The 15545-nt window shown below is 40.8% G+C and overlaps 1 protein-coding gene across 1 annotated transcript in view; it reads right to left on the reverse strand.

Annotated features, from left to right (window-relative positions):
* Positions 1–6448: 6448 nt before the first annotated feature.
* The window catches only part of LOC311098925 (dystrobrevin alpha-like), a 50739-nt gene continuing 41642 nt past the window's right edge, over positions 6449–15545 (reverse strand). Inside the window, exons 16-21 of the mRNA XM_084139473.1 lie at positions 9561–9720; positions 9363–9452; positions 9168–9267; positions 8923–9052; positions 8577–8615; positions 6449–8390 (exon numbers count right to left, since the gene is read on the reverse strand). Of these exons, the coding sequence (XP_083995599.1) occupies positions 8598–8615; positions 8923–9052; positions 9168–9267; positions 9363–9452; positions 9561–9720 (498 nt within the window). The 3' untranslated portion in view covers positions 6449–8390; positions 8577–8597. The remainder of the gene's footprint in view (positions 8391–8576; positions 8616–8922; positions 9053–9167; positions 9268–9362; positions 9453–9560; positions 9721–15545) is intronic.

Genomic DNA, 15545 nt, shown 5'->3' on the forward strand with positions numbered 1-15545 from the left:
AACATGACATAATACAGAACTTTAATAGACACACGTAGCCTACATATCAATACTTAGACACAAAATATCTATGTCAAATAGGGGAGAGGCGATGTTCCGTGAGGTGTTGCTTCATCTGTTTTTTGAAACCAGGTTTGCTGTTTATTTTGCGCAGAATGAGATGGAACGGAGTTCCATGCAATAATGGCTCTATATAATACTGTACGCTTTCTTGAATTTGTTCTGGATTTGGGGACTGTGAAAAGACCCCTGGTGGCATGTTTGGTGGGGTAAGTGTGTGTGTGTAAATTGACTATACAAACAATTTGGGATTTTCAACACATTAATGTTTCTTATAAAAACAAGAAATGATGCAGTCAGTATCTCCTCAACTCTTAGCCAAGAGAGAATGGCATGCATAGTACAGTGCCTTGCAAAAGTATTCATCCCCCTTAGCGTTTTTCCTATTTTGTTGCATTACAACCTGTAATTTAAATGGATTTTTATTTGGTCTTCATGTAATGGACATACACAAAATAGTCCAAATTGGTGAAGGGGAATGAAAAAAATTACTTGTTTCAAAAAATTCCTAAAAAAAGTGGTGCGTGCATATGTATTCACCTCCTTTGCTATGAAGCCCCTAAATAAGATCTGGTGCTACCAATTACCTTCAGAAGTCACATAATTAGTTAAATAAAGTCCACCTGTGTGCAATTGAAGTGTCACATGATCTGTCACATGATCTCAGTATATATACACCTGTTCTGAAAGGCCCCAGAGTCTGCAATGCCACTAAGCAAGGGGCAACACTAAGCAAGCGGCACCATGAAGACCAATGAGCTCTCCAAACAGGTCAGGGACAAAGTTGTGGAGAAGTACACATCAGGGTATACGAAACTTTGAACATCCCACAGAGCACCATTAAATCCATTATTAAAAAATGGAAAGAATATGGCACCACAACAAACCTGCCAAGTGAGGGCCGCCCACCAAAACTCCCGGACCAAGCAAGGAGGTCAATAATCAGAGCGGAAACAAAGAGACCAAATATAACCCTGAAGGAGCTGCAAAGCTCCACAGCGGAGATTGGAGTATCTATCCATAGGACCACTTTAAGCCGTACACTCCACAGAGCTGGGCTTTACAGAAGAGTTTGGTGTTCGCCAAAAGCCATGTGGGAGACTCCCCAAACATATGGAAGAAGGTACTCTGGTCAGATGAGACTAAAATTGAGCTTTTTGGCCATCAAGGAAAACGCAATGTCTGGCGCAAACCCAACACCTCTCATCACCCCGAGAACACCATCCCCACAGTGAAGCATGGTGGTGGCAACATCATGCTGTGGGGATGTTTTTCATCAGCAGGGTCTGGGAAACTGGTCAGAATTGAAGGAATGATGGATGGCGCTAAATACAGGGAAATTCTTGAGAGAAACCTGTTTTTCTTCCAGAGATTTGAGACTGGGATGGAGGTTCACCATCCAGCAGGACAATCACCCTAAGCATACTGCTAAAGCAACACTCAAGTGGTTTAAGGGGAAACATTTAAATGTCTTGGAATGGCCTAGTCAAAGCCCAGATCTCAATCCAATTGAGAATCTGTGGTATGACTTAAAGATTGCTGTACACCAGCGGAACCCATCCAACTTGAAGGAGCTGGAGCAGTTTTTCCTTGAAGAATGGGCAAAAATCCCAGTGGCTAGATGTGCCAAGTTTATAGACACATACCCCAAGAGACTTGCAGCTGTAATTGCTGCAAAAGGTGGCTCTACAAAGTATTGACTTTGGGGGGGTGAATAGGTATCCACACCCAGGTTGTAAGGCAACAAAATAGGAAAAATGCCAAGGGGGTGAATACTTTCGCAAGCCACTGTATTTATATCTGCCCTCTGATTACAATGAAGAGCAAGACGTGCCGCTCTGTTCTGGGCCAGCTGCAGCTTAACTAGGTCTTTCCTTGCAGCACTCGACCACACGACTGGACAATAATCAAGATGAGACTAAACTAGAGCCTGCAGAACTTGCTTTTTGGAGTGTGGTAGCCATATTTGGTAAAAGACCAAGTCCATATTATGGTAAGAACAGCTCAAATATGCAAAGAGAAACGACAGTCTATCATTACTTTAAGACATGAAGGTCAGTCAATATGGAAGATTTCAAGAACTTTGAAAGTTTCTTCAAGTGCAGTCACAAAAACCATCAAGCGCTATGATGAAACTGGCTCTCATGAGGACCGCCACAGGAATGGAAGACCCAGAGTTACCTCTGCTGCAGAGGATACATTCATTAGAGTTACCAGCCTCAGAAATTGCAGCCCAAATAAATGCTTCACAGAGTTCAAGTAACAGACACATCTCAACATCAACTGTTCAGAGGAGACCGTGTGAATCAGGCTTTCATGGTCGCATTGCTGCAAAGAAACCACTACTAAAGGACACCAATAATAAGAAGAGACCTGCTTGGGCCAAGAAACACGAGCAATGGACATTAGACCGGTGGAATTTTGTCCTTTGGTCTGGAGTCCAAATTGAAGATTTTTGGTTCCAACTGCCATGTCTTTGTGAGACGCGATGTGGGTGAACGGATGATCTCATGTGAGGTTCCCACCGTAAAGCATGGAGGAGGAGGTGTTATGGTGTGGGGGTGCTTTGCTGGTGACACTGTCTGTGCTTTATTTAGAATTCAAGGCAAACTTAACCAGCATGGCTACCACAGCATTCTGCAGCGATACGCCATCCAATCTGGTTTGGGCTTAGTGGGACTATCATTTGTTTTTCAACAGACAATGACCCAACACACCTCCAGGCTGTGTACGGGTTATTTTACCAAGAAGGAGAGTGATGGAGTGCTGCATCAGATGACCTGACAACCCCAATCCCCCGACCTCAACCCAATTGAGATGGTTTGGGATGAGTCGGACAGCAGAGTGAAGGAAAAGCAGCCAACAAGTGCTCAGCATATGTGGGAACTCCTTCAAGACTGTTGGAAAAGCATTCCAGGTGAAGCTGGTTGAGGAAAATGCCAAGATTGTGCAAAGCTGTCATCAAGGCAAAGGGTGGCTATTTGAAGAATCTCAAATATAAAATATATTTTGATTTGTTTAACGCTTTGTTGGTTACTACATGATTCCATATGTGTTATTTCATAGTGTTGATGTCTTCACTATTATTCTACAACGTAGAAAATTGTAAAAATAAAGAAAAACCCTTGAATGAGCAGGTGTGTCCAAACTTTTGACTGGTACTGTATATGTTTTGACCATGACAGTTTACAATCTAAGGTAACGCCAAGTAATTACGTCTCCTCAACTCCTCAACAGCCACACCATTCATTGCCAGATTCAGCTGAGGTCTAGAACTTAGGGAATGATTTGTACCAAATACAATGCTCTTAGTTTTAGAGATGTTCAGGACCAGTTTATTACTGGCCACCCATTTCAAAACAGACTGCAACTCTTTCTTAAGGGTTTCAGCGACTTCATTAGCTGTGGTTGCTGATGCGAATATGGTTGAATAATCAGCATACATGGACACACATGCTTTGTTTAATGCCAGTGGCAGGTCATTGTTAAAAATATAAAAGAGTAGAGGGCATAGAGAGCTTCCCTGCGGTACACCACACTTTACATGTTTGACATTAGAGAAGCTTACATTAAAGAAAACCCTTTGAGTTCTATTAGATAGATAGCTCTGAATCCACGATATGGCAGAGGTTGAAAACCATAACACATACGTTTTTTCAGCAACAGGTTATGGTCAATAATATCAAAGGCTGCACTGAAATCTAACAGTACAGCTCCCACAATCTTCTTATTATCAATTTCTTTCAACCAATCATCAGTCATTTTTGTCAGTGCAGTACATGTTGAGTGCCCTTCTCTATAAGCATGCTGAAAGTCTGTTGTTAATTTGTTTATAGAGAAATAGCATTGTATTTGGTCAAACACAATTCTTTCCAACAGTTTGCTAAGAGCTGGCAGCAAGCTTATAGGTCTGCTGTTAGAACCAGTAAAGGCCGCTTTACCACTCTTGGGTAGCGGAATTACTTTGGCTTCCCTCCAGGCCTGAGGACAAAGACTTTCCTCTAGGCTCAGTTTAAATAAATGACAGATAGGAGTGGTTATAGAGTCAGCTAACATCCTCAGTAGCTTTCCATCGAAGTTGTCAATGCCAGGAGGTTTGTCATTATTGATCGATAACAATTATTTTTCCACCTCTCCCACACTAACTTTACAAAATTCAAACTTGCAATGCTTTTCTTGTTGGCATTTCCTGCCTAAGTTTGCCCACTTTGCCAATAAAGTAATCATTAAAATAATTGGCAACATCAAATGGTTTTGTGATGAATAAGCCATCTGATTCGATGAAAGATAGAGTTGAATTTGTTTTTCTGCCCATAATTTCATTTAAAGTACTCCAAAGTTTTTTTCAATCATTCTTTATATCATTGATCTTGGCTCCATAATAAAGTTTCTTCTTCTTTTTGTTGAGTTTAGTCACATAATTTCTCAATTTGCATTAAGTCAGCCAGTCAGATGTGTAGCCAGACTTATTAGCCACTCCTTTTGCCCCATGTCTTTCAACCATACAGTTTTTCAATTCCTCATTAATCCATGGAGCCTCAACAGCTCTAACAGTCAGTTTCTTAACAGGTGCATGTTTATCAATAATTGGAAGAAGCAATTTCATAAATTCATCAAGTGCAGCGTCTGGATGCTCCTTTTAATCACATCATATTTTTAACATCATCCACATAAGAGTCACAGCAAAATCGACTGGGTACAAGAACTCTGTTGAAAGGAGCGATAACTGGACTAGCGTTAAGTGTTGAGGAGGGTTTGGTCAAGTTGAAGATGAAGTTGAAGATTCCCGGTGTCTGTGACGACCGCCGTTTGGTGCGACGCAGACCTGGTGGAGAGCGTGGTGAAACAGAGAAGACACTGTCTGTCCTTCTGAATTTTGATGCAGAGTTTTTAAAGATAAAGTAAAGTTAGGATGTGCAAGTTCTCCCATGAGAGCTTTTGTCTCTAACCCATTACGGTGTTTTAGGTGTCAAGCTTATGGTCGTGTCAGCAGTCTGTAGGAGGAAGATTGCTAGATGTGAGAAGTGTGCAGGAGGACATGAGGCAAAGGAATGTGTAGTATCGGTGGAAAGAGTTGTGTGTGTAAACTGTAGGGGTACGCATGGTGCTGGAGATCAGAGGTGTCCGGTGAGAGAAAGACATGTTGAGGTTGCCAGGATCAGAGTAGTACAGAAGGTGTAATATGCTGAGGCAATGAAGAGAGTAGTAGAGGAAGATGGGTCCAGGGTGCCTGTGAGTAGGCCGAGGTCAATAGAGAGTGATAGGAATAACGTGCTTCAGTAAGGTTGGTTTTTTTGGCGTTCATGGCCATGTTTGTCAGCTGTATCACAGGAATGGAACATAAATCACAGAGGATAGATGTTGTGGTGGCAGCTGCAGAGAAGTACTTGGGTGTACGAGATTTTACTGCAGAAGAGTTACAAAGTGTTTTTAACGATAGTGTCCTGTCCTCCCAGGCTGTTGGCCTGATGTAGGATCAGATAGCGCAAAAGTAGTGGAATAGTGATGAGGTTTTAATGGGGTGTAGGGTTAGTTGGTAGGGCAATTTTTTCACAAAGTGTAATGAATTCATACTACAGAATAGTAGGCTGATATACAGCCAATAAAGTAGGTGGAGTCATACACCTATAACGTTTGTTTGCGGACCACCATAATACCAAAGAAGAAGATACTTGTTGAACAGCAGGGGGCACTCAAGTCCTACCTAGAGGGAGGAAGACAGAATAATGGAGTGGCATGTCAAGCAAGAGCAGGGGAGCAGAAACAGAGGACAGAGCAGGCAAAGCAATGAGACGATGGTGTCAGTTTCATAAATATGTCAGGAGCCAGAAAGCATGAAATGTCATTACCATTTAAGATTACCTTGGCTGAAATGCTTCGGCAAAGGTATTTTCTTTTGCCCAAGGGGTTATTTGACAGACTTTCTGACGTTCAGTACCAGCTGCTGCGTGTGATTATTCTACTGATTTTAAATTCTTAGGGAATCATGTCAACTTGAAGGCTACTTCTGAATTCGACAGGGACCCTATCTCAATACATGATTCCCTAAGAATTTAAATCAGTAGGAAAATCACAGTAGCCAAGGGATACACCTACATTATGTGTGAGTTTATACACACGTAGTGATCTTATCTAGCAATGGTTGTCTGCTCTTTTGTTCCAACTGGGAGGGTAGGTGATGAATTAAATGCAGTGAGCTGGGAGCAGTGAACTAGTGACAGATAATACATGTGGAGCAGTAAAGAAAGCCTATGGGATATCATATTGCTATCCTGGAATCCAAACTGATATGCTCCGTTTCATCATTGTTTCAAACAGATATCAGTTTGGATTCCAGGCTATGCAGGTGCATTTTATAAGTGATGGGAAAAAGAAGAGAGAAAGAGCTCCTAGGCAACAACATTCTCATGTTGTGTAAATTCTTTATTATGCATCATCACCACCATGCAAAATCACTTACATGAACTAGCCCGAAAATCATACTAGATATATTTCACACATTTATGATTTAAAATTGGCTTGCGCCACTTCTTTTCAAGTGACTGGGTAACATTTACACACACTGAGCTTGGGTGTGACTGTGAGTATCTTTGAGTGTATGTTTGAGGGAGATTTGTGTGTGAGTGAGTAGAAGAACACTAATAATTTGGTCAGAACATTTAAATGACAATGCAACTTCAAAATCTATGGTAAAATAGAAGATATTGATTCTGAAACATGGTAAACAAACAATGTTCTCTGTTCTTGCAAGTGTAAACCTTAGAATCTGGAGTGTTATGAACATTGTTGTCCATTATATGTTCTGTACTGTCCATTCTATCTACTATGTGCTGTCTATGTACTGTACTCCCTACTCCAATTTCATTTATATCGTCACATCTTCAAATCTCAAGCAGCTATTCATAAAATGAACTCAACTATAACTCTTAATCAATGTATAGCTATTAGTTAACAAAATCCTTCAGTAGACAACACTTTCCAGCATCAGATGTATCATAGGTTCATCTTCTTCGTCCTATACTGTCTCATTCTCTTAGTATCACCTACCGGCTTAATACTCCAGGTGGAATTCAATCAAATCTGCAATGAGACAAACACAAAATGCAGAAGAATGCAAATAACATTGTTCCTCTGCTGCGAAGTTGTCTTATGTAATACAGTACTATTAACTACTAGACAATATTTCTGGGTGATTTTGACAGTGAATGTAAATTTGCATTTTAACAGTGGCTGGAACAATGTTAGCTACAGTACATGCTGCATTGAAGGTCTCTGACTGTACCCCATCCAAAAGTGAGCTAGGCTAACCAGCTAAGGCAGGGCACACAATATGAGATATGTATCAAATAAAATAAACTATCTGACAAGCCACTCTTTCAATAGGTCAAACTAAAAGCTAAAAGGTCAAACAACAAATACAAAAGCCATACAACACCAGTAGTTAGAAATCATTGGACTGGTGGGCCAACCTGGTCATAGCGGTCAGACATACTGTAGCTACCTTCTGGGTTATAGACAGTTGTGCCTCAGTTTACACATACACCACGTTTACTATTTGGATTAAAAAGCAATCTCACGGAAAGACAACGGCCAGGTTTGTCCAGCAATACACCTACAGTAGGGGTGTCAAACATACGGGTCGGAGGGGGTCCAATCCGGCCCGTGGGTGGTTTGAGTAAAAATATACTTTAAAATGACTAAAATCAAATCGAAACTGTGTAGAAATGATAATGGACCTATACTCATATAGTTTCTTGACGGTCCAGCTTGCTATTAAACACTAGACAGTCATAGAGCATAGAAAATTCCCAAAATGATTGATAGAGGACAATTTTTCTGCACATTTTGACAGCAAGGAAATATTTAAAACATTCAGTGCGGCCCTCCGGACCTCGTTGAAGACCGAATGCGGCCCCAGGAAAAAATGAACTACAGCATATACTTGAACAATTCTTCAACAACTCGTACCCAAAAATAATATGATTAGAAATCAACAAATAATTCTCAATAAAGTTATTAGATTTTATGGCACCGGTGGTATAATAGACAGCTGTGTTGTTTTATAATCCCTCCATATCGGTTCACAGTATTCACTTAAAAACGCTGTTGGTTTAAAAAATAGATCTTTACATAATATAACTATGTATTCTATTGTTGGATTTAGCAGTGTCATAACTTTGATCCTTCCTCCTTGTCACTTCTTTTTTAGCTTGGCTTGGAGCCCCTGCATGCATGTGGACCATCATCTCTTCACAGCGTTCTCTATATGCCTTCTCATCTCATCCATCTTCCAGTGTTTTTCTACTTTTGTTGCTTTTCATATTGCTTACCTGTTGAGAGGAGCGGGAGTTAAATACTCTGCCCATTTGTGCTGGAATATATCGTAGTAAGAAAAAATATATTCCAGGCAGTGAATCAAATAGACACAGAAGATTAATAGTTATTATTTTTGCGCAGTGAACATCAAATGGTAAGAACATTTAAAAGACCACAGAGAAATGAATTAGGCTTCTTACCAGGAGACTTCTTAAATATGGTCATTGCTGCAAAGTCACCTGTACGGCACCAGGAACACAGCCAAAACGAAGAGAGAAGAATTCAAATCAAATCAAATGTTATTTGTCACATGCGCTGAATACAACATGTGTAGACCTTACAGTGAAATGCTTACTTACAAGCCCTTAACCAACAATGCCGTTTTTAGAAAAACAAGTGTTAAGTAAAAAAATAGATAAGTAAAAAATAATAATTAAAGAGCAGCAGTAAAATCACAGTAGCGAGGCTATATACAGGGGGTATGTGTAAGGAATATGTTTTGAAATTCACTTATTTTCCATAATAATAACTCAAACAATAGCTCACCATACAGGTTTTCTCTTGCTCCTGTCTGTGTTTCAGTAGTTCCCCCATCTTCAGCTCATCCTCCAACACCTGAACCAAGTCGTTCTCATAGCACTCCTCCTCAACTCCACCAGGGTTCATGCCACCAACACTATGGAGGTAAATCTAACATTACCATACTACAATCTACTGTATATGATTTTTAGCTTTTTATAGAGATTCATACAGCATATCTACACACTGTGCATATTTCATACTGTAGTTACCGTGGTTTAGTGGTCATCTGTGCTAGAAGATCGGAAGTGGGAGAGGAGACCAGTTCATCTGTCTGAGAGTCCATGTTGCTATCTGACTGAATTCCAGCCTCTGAAGAAGACAAAACACACACAGCTTTAAAATGCTCTGAGGATGTGAAAGGTATATTTTCAAAAGTCAGAGACACAGTGAGACCATAGTATTACCTGAATTGAGCTCTTTAACCAATGAAGACATGGTGTTGGTGATGGAGTCAGCAGCAACAAGGAGGTCATTTCTCAAGTTCCTCCTGGGGCCTGGGGATAGAACAGAGGCTGGTACATAAGCCTACACACACTGTGGCTTTCCAGAACCTGAGGAGGCTACTGCACTCCTAACTGTAAAGGTGTGTGTGTGTGTATTACCCTGAGCGAAGGCCTCCTGCACATCCCCTCCCACACCCATGAGTGAGTCCTGAGGGGTGTGAGTGGGTGTGGTGCCGGCAGACTCTGACTGGGTTGGCATGGGGATGGGCCGGCTGACTGTGTGGCTGGGAGACGAGTGGGGGGAGCCAGGCCCCTGAGTCTGAAACAGGAAACAGGAAGTATGGGTTTAGTGTGACTCTAGGTGTCACTTCTTGTCACTGTGTCAGTAGTAGCAGTAACACACCAGTGCAGTAACAACCAGTGATGATCCACATTGATCCATCTAATGTTTGTGGAGCTATTTCTATACTGAATTATTCAGTTATTTAGTTTGGTTTAGTTTATTAGGATCCCCATTAGCTACAGCAGCTACTCTTCCTGGGGTCCACATAAAACTTACAAATACATTTTATCTGTTTTTTTAAAAGATAAACATCTGGTGGCAGAGCATTACACGATGGCATGGCTCTATACAATGGCTCTATACATAACTACATCTGTTTTTGGTTTGGGTACTGTGAAGAAACCCATAGTGGCGTGTCTGGTGGGGTATGTATGTCTGTTCAAAGTGTATGCAAATAGATTATTTAAGTGGTTAGCCATTTTTAACACACAAATGTTTCTTATAAAGAAGAGAAGTCGTCAATTTCTCCTCAACCCTCAAAGCCTGAACAACTAGTACAGTTGATCTTTGTGTTAATAACAGACATACCTCTCCCATCTTCACAATAACTTTGTCAATATGACTTGACCATGATAACTGACCATCCAATGTTACTCCTAGGAGTTCAGCTGCTTTGAACCAAATACAATGCTTTTGGTTTTTGATGTATGTAAGACCAGTTTATTGTTAATTACCCATTCTGACACTGACTGTAACTCCTGAGAGTCTCAGTGAGCTCCCTGGCTGTAGGTGCTGATGTGTAGAGTGTGCAATCATCAGCATACAGTGCCTTGCAAAAGTAGTCATCCCCCTTCGCATGTTTCCTAATTTGTTGCATTACAACCTGTAATTTAAGTGGATTTTTATTTGGATTTCATGTAATGGACATACACTAAATAGTCCAAATTGGTGAAGTGAAATGAAAAAAAGAATTTGTTTCAAAAAATTATACAAAATAACTAACGGAAAAGTGGTGCGTGCATATGTATTCACCCCCTTTGCTATGAAGCCCCTAAATAAGATCTGGTGCAACCAATTACCTTCAGAAGTCAAATAATTAGTTAAATAAAGTCCACCTGTGTGCAATCTAAGTGTCACATGATCTCAGTATATACAGTATACACATGTTCTGAAAGGCCCAAGAGTCTGCAACACCACTAAGCAAGGGGCAGCACCAAGCAAGCGGCACCATGAAGACCAAGGAGCTCTCCAAACAGGTCAGGGACAAAGTTGTGGAGAAGTACAGGTCAGGGTTGGGTTATAAACAAATATACAAAATTTTGAACATCCCACGGAGCACCATTAAATCCATTATTTAAAAAATGGAAAGAATATGGCACCACAACAAACCTGCCAAGAGAGGGCCGCCCACCAAAACTCACGGACCAGGCAAGGAGGGCATTAATCAGAGAGGCAACAAAGAGACCAAAGATAACCCTGAACGACTGCAAAGCTCCACAGCGGAGATTGGAGTATCTGTCCATAGGACCACATTAAGCCGTACACTCCACAGAGCTGGGCTTTACGGAAGAGTGGCCAGAAAAAAGCCATTGCTTAAAGAAAGAAATAAGCAAACACGTTTGGTGTTCACCAAAAGGCATGTGGGAGACTCTCCAAACATATGGAAGAATGTACTCTCGTCAGATGAGACTAAAATTGAGCTTTTTGGCCATCAAGGAAAACGCTATGTCTGGCGCAAACCCAACACCTCTCATCACCCCGAGAACACCATCCCCACAGTGAAGCATGGTGGTGGGGATGTTTTTCATCGGCAGGGACTGGGAAACTGGTCAGAATTGAAGGAATGATGGCGCTAAATACAGGGAAATTCTTGAGGGAAACCTGTTTCAGTCTTCCATAGATTTGAGACTGGGACGGAGGTTCACCTTCCAGCAGGACAATGACCCTAAGCATACTGCTAAAGCAACACTCGAGTGGTTTAAGGGGAAACATTTAAATGTCTTGGAATGGCCTAGTCAAAGCCCAGACCTCAATCCAATTGAGAATCTGTGGTATGACTTAAAGATTGCTGTACATCAGCGGAACCCATCCAACTTGAAGGAGCTGGAGCAGTTTTGCCTTGAAGAATGGGCAGAAATCCCAGTGGCTAGATGTGCCAAGCTTATAGAGACATACCCCAAGAGACTTGCAGCTGTAATTGCTGCAAAAGGTGGCTCTACAAAGTATTGATTTTGGGGGGGGTTATGCACGCTCAAGTTTTCTGTTTTCTTTCTCTTATTTCTTGTTTGTTTCACAATAAAAAATATTTTGCATCTTCAAAGTGGTAGGCATGTTGTGTAAATGAAATGATACAAACCCCAAAAAAATCCATTTTAATTCCAGGTTGTAAGGCAACAAAATAGGAAAAATGCCAAGTGGGGTGAATACTTTTGCAAGCCACTGTACATAGTCCTTTTAGCTTCTTGCAAAGAAAAAGCTATATCTCAGACTGGCCAATAAAAATAAAAGATTAAGATGGGCAGTCTGAGATATGGCTTTTTCTTTGCAACTCTGCCTACAAGGTCAGCATCCCGGAGTCGCCTCTTCACTGTTGACGTTGAGACTGGTGTTTTGTGGGTACTATTTAATGAAGCTGCCAGTTGAGGACCTGTGAGGCGCCTGTTTCTCAAACTAGACACTCTAATGTATTTGTCCTCTTGCTCAGTTGTGCACCGGGGCCTCCCACTCCTCTTTCTATTCTGGTTAGAGCCAGTTTGCGCTGTTCTGTGAAGGGAGTAGTACACAGCGTTGTACGAGATCTTCAGTTTATTGGCAATTTCTCGCATGGAATAGCCTTCATTTCTCTGAAAAATAATAGACTGACGAGCTTCAGAAGAAAGTAATTTTTTTCTGGACATTTTGAGCCTGTAATCGAACCCACAGGCTGATGCTCCAGATACTCAACTAGTCTCAAGAAGGCCAGTTTTATTGCTTCTTTAATCAGCACAACAGTTTTCAGCTGTGCAAACATAATTGCAAAAGGTTTTTCTAATGATCAATTAGCCTTTTAAAATGATAAACTTAGATTAGCAAACACAACGTGCCATTGGAACACAGGACTGATGTTTGCTGATAATGGGCCTCTGTACGCCTATGTAGATATTCCATTAAAAATCAGTCGTTTCCAGCTACAATAGCCATTTACAACATTAACAATGTCTACACTGTATTTCTGATCAATTTGATGTTATTTTAATGGCCAAAAAAATTGCTTTTCTTTCAAAAACAAGGACATTTCTAAGTGATCCCAAACTTTTGAACGGTAGTGTATATGATGTTAGAGTAGCTTCCATTGAAGAATACTCTCTGAGTTCTATTGGATAACTAACTCTCCAACCATGTGATGGCAGGTGATGTAAAGCCATAACAAGTTAGTTTTTTCAATAACAAATTATGATCAGTAACATCAAAGGCTGCACTGAAATCTAACAATACAGCTCCAACTATCATCTTATTATCAGAGTCAGTGCAGTACAAGTTGAGTGCACTTCCCTATATGCATGCAGAAAGTCAGTAATTAACTTATTTTTTATATATATATATCATTGTATTTGTTCAAACACAATTCTCTCCATCAGTTTACTAAGAACAGGCAGCAAACTGAGTGTGGACACACTCCTTTAGGCTTTGGTTAAAGACATGGCAAATAGGGGTGGCTATACAGTCTGCTGCCATTCTCAATAGTTTCCCATCTAGATTATCTATACCTGGTGGCTTATCATTATTGATGGATAACAACCATTTTTCCACCTCTTCCACACAAACTTGACCAAATTCAAAACAGCATTCCTTCTCTTTCATTTTTAGATGTTCAATACACAAATATGATGGTTCACTGTTCAATGTTGTCATTTCACTTCTCAGTTTGTCCACTTCACCGGTGAAATAGTCATTGAAATGATTGGCTATATCAAAAGGTTCAGTTATAAATGACCCATCAACTTCAATGAACGATTGAGATGAATTGGGTTTTCTGCCCATAATATCATTTACGGTGCTCCAAAGTATTTTCCTATAGTTTTTTTATGTAATTTATCTTGTTTTGGTAATATATATATATATATATATATATATATATATAGTCACAAAATGTTTCAGTTCATCATCGATCCAGGGGGCTCTAACAGTTCTCACAGTTAGTTTCTTAACAGTTGCATGTTTGTCAACAATTGGTAAGAATACAATTACAAATTCTCTGGGTGCTGCATCTGGATTCTCCTCCTTATACACATCAGACCAACATACATTTTTTACATCTTCAACAAATGAGTCCTGAGAAAACATTTTGTATGATCTCTTATAAATATCTTTAGGCCCTTCCTTTGGTACTTTGTCTTTCCTTGTTATTGCCACAATGTTATGGTCACTAGAGCCAATGGGAACTGATATTGCTTTGGAGCAAAGCTCTGCAGCATTGGTGAAGATATGGTCAATACAAGTGGATGTCACAGATCCAACACTATTGGTATACACTCTAGTTGGTTGAGTGATAACCTGGGTCATGTTACAGGCATTAGTCACAGTAAGAAGCTTCCTCTTGAGAGGACAACTAGATGATAACCAGTCAATGTTCAGGTCACCAAGAAAATACATTTATCTGATACATTCAGGGACCTTATCTAACATCACAAACATATTCTCCAGATACTGACAGTTTGCACTTGGTGACCTATAGTAGCACCCTAAAAGAAGAGGCTTCAGATGAGGCAGGTGAACATGCAACCACAGCACTTCTACTTCACTTGTCATGAGATCCTCTCTGAGCTCCCCCATAGACATTCCTGTCTTTTCTATAGATGTTATATCCTTGTATTCCTACTGCTGTATCATCAAATGCGCGTTCTAAGTGAGTCTCAGAAATTGCTAATATATTCATACTATCTAAGATTAGCAAATTACTAATGTCATGAACTTTGTTTCTGAGGTTACATATATTTATATGAGCTAACGTTAACCCTTTCCTGGGTATCTTATGTAAAACTGAACTCATAATGATAATAGGTTGTATTTCTAATCATTCTATTTCTGATAAGAAGAAGGAATTAATGGATTTTTTAGCAGATTATGTTCAGCAGATGCCTTATCTGGTTTAGCTCGGCTGCAGCAGGGTGATCTATTCTTCGTGCCCCTTCTGCATATGTCACGACTTCTGCTGAGGCTGCCTCCCCTCCTTGTTCGGGCAGGTTTCGGCGTTCGTCGTCACCGGCTTACTAGCTACTGCAAATCCCATTCTCATCACTCCACTTGTCATGTCTTGTCTTGTCAATCACACACACCTGGTGCTCATTCCCCTAATTAGTATGTGTATAAGTGTTCCCTCTGTTCCCCTTGTCTTTGTGAGTGATTGTTTCATTGTGAGAGCGAGTAGCTCGGTTGTGCTACTCTTCCATTTTGTTATTGCCAAGGTGGAATATTTCCCTTGTGATAGTTTCGTTTTGACGCTGGGTGCGTTTTAATATGTAAACTGAATAAACGCTGGACTTCGGTGTTTTACCTCCTGTGCCTGACTCCTTCATTCACACCTCGTCACAGAATCACTCACCTGAATGGAGTCAGCAGGAGAAGACCGCATGCCTGGAGTTGTGGCAAGGGTCCAGGAGCATTCCTCGATGCTGGCCAGCTTGGGGTAAGCGATGGATCGGGTGATTCAGGTAGTACAACGCCTGGAGAGGAGAGGACCCGATCTATCGAGACCAGCTGGTCAACTGGATCCAGCCACCTACACCCCAGCCTCTGGAGGGATCCAGATATCCCGGCCACCGGTGTTTGATGGGACGGCAGCGCGATGTAAGGGATTTCTGCTCCAACTAGAGCTGTATTTC

This window comes from Coregonus lavaretus (genome assembly GCF_964263955.1).
Source record: "Coregonus lavaretus genome assembly, chromosome: 23".
NCBI classification, from domain to species: domain Eukaryota; kingdom Metazoa; phylum Chordata; class Actinopteri; order Salmoniformes; family Salmonidae; genus Coregonus; species Coregonus lavaretus.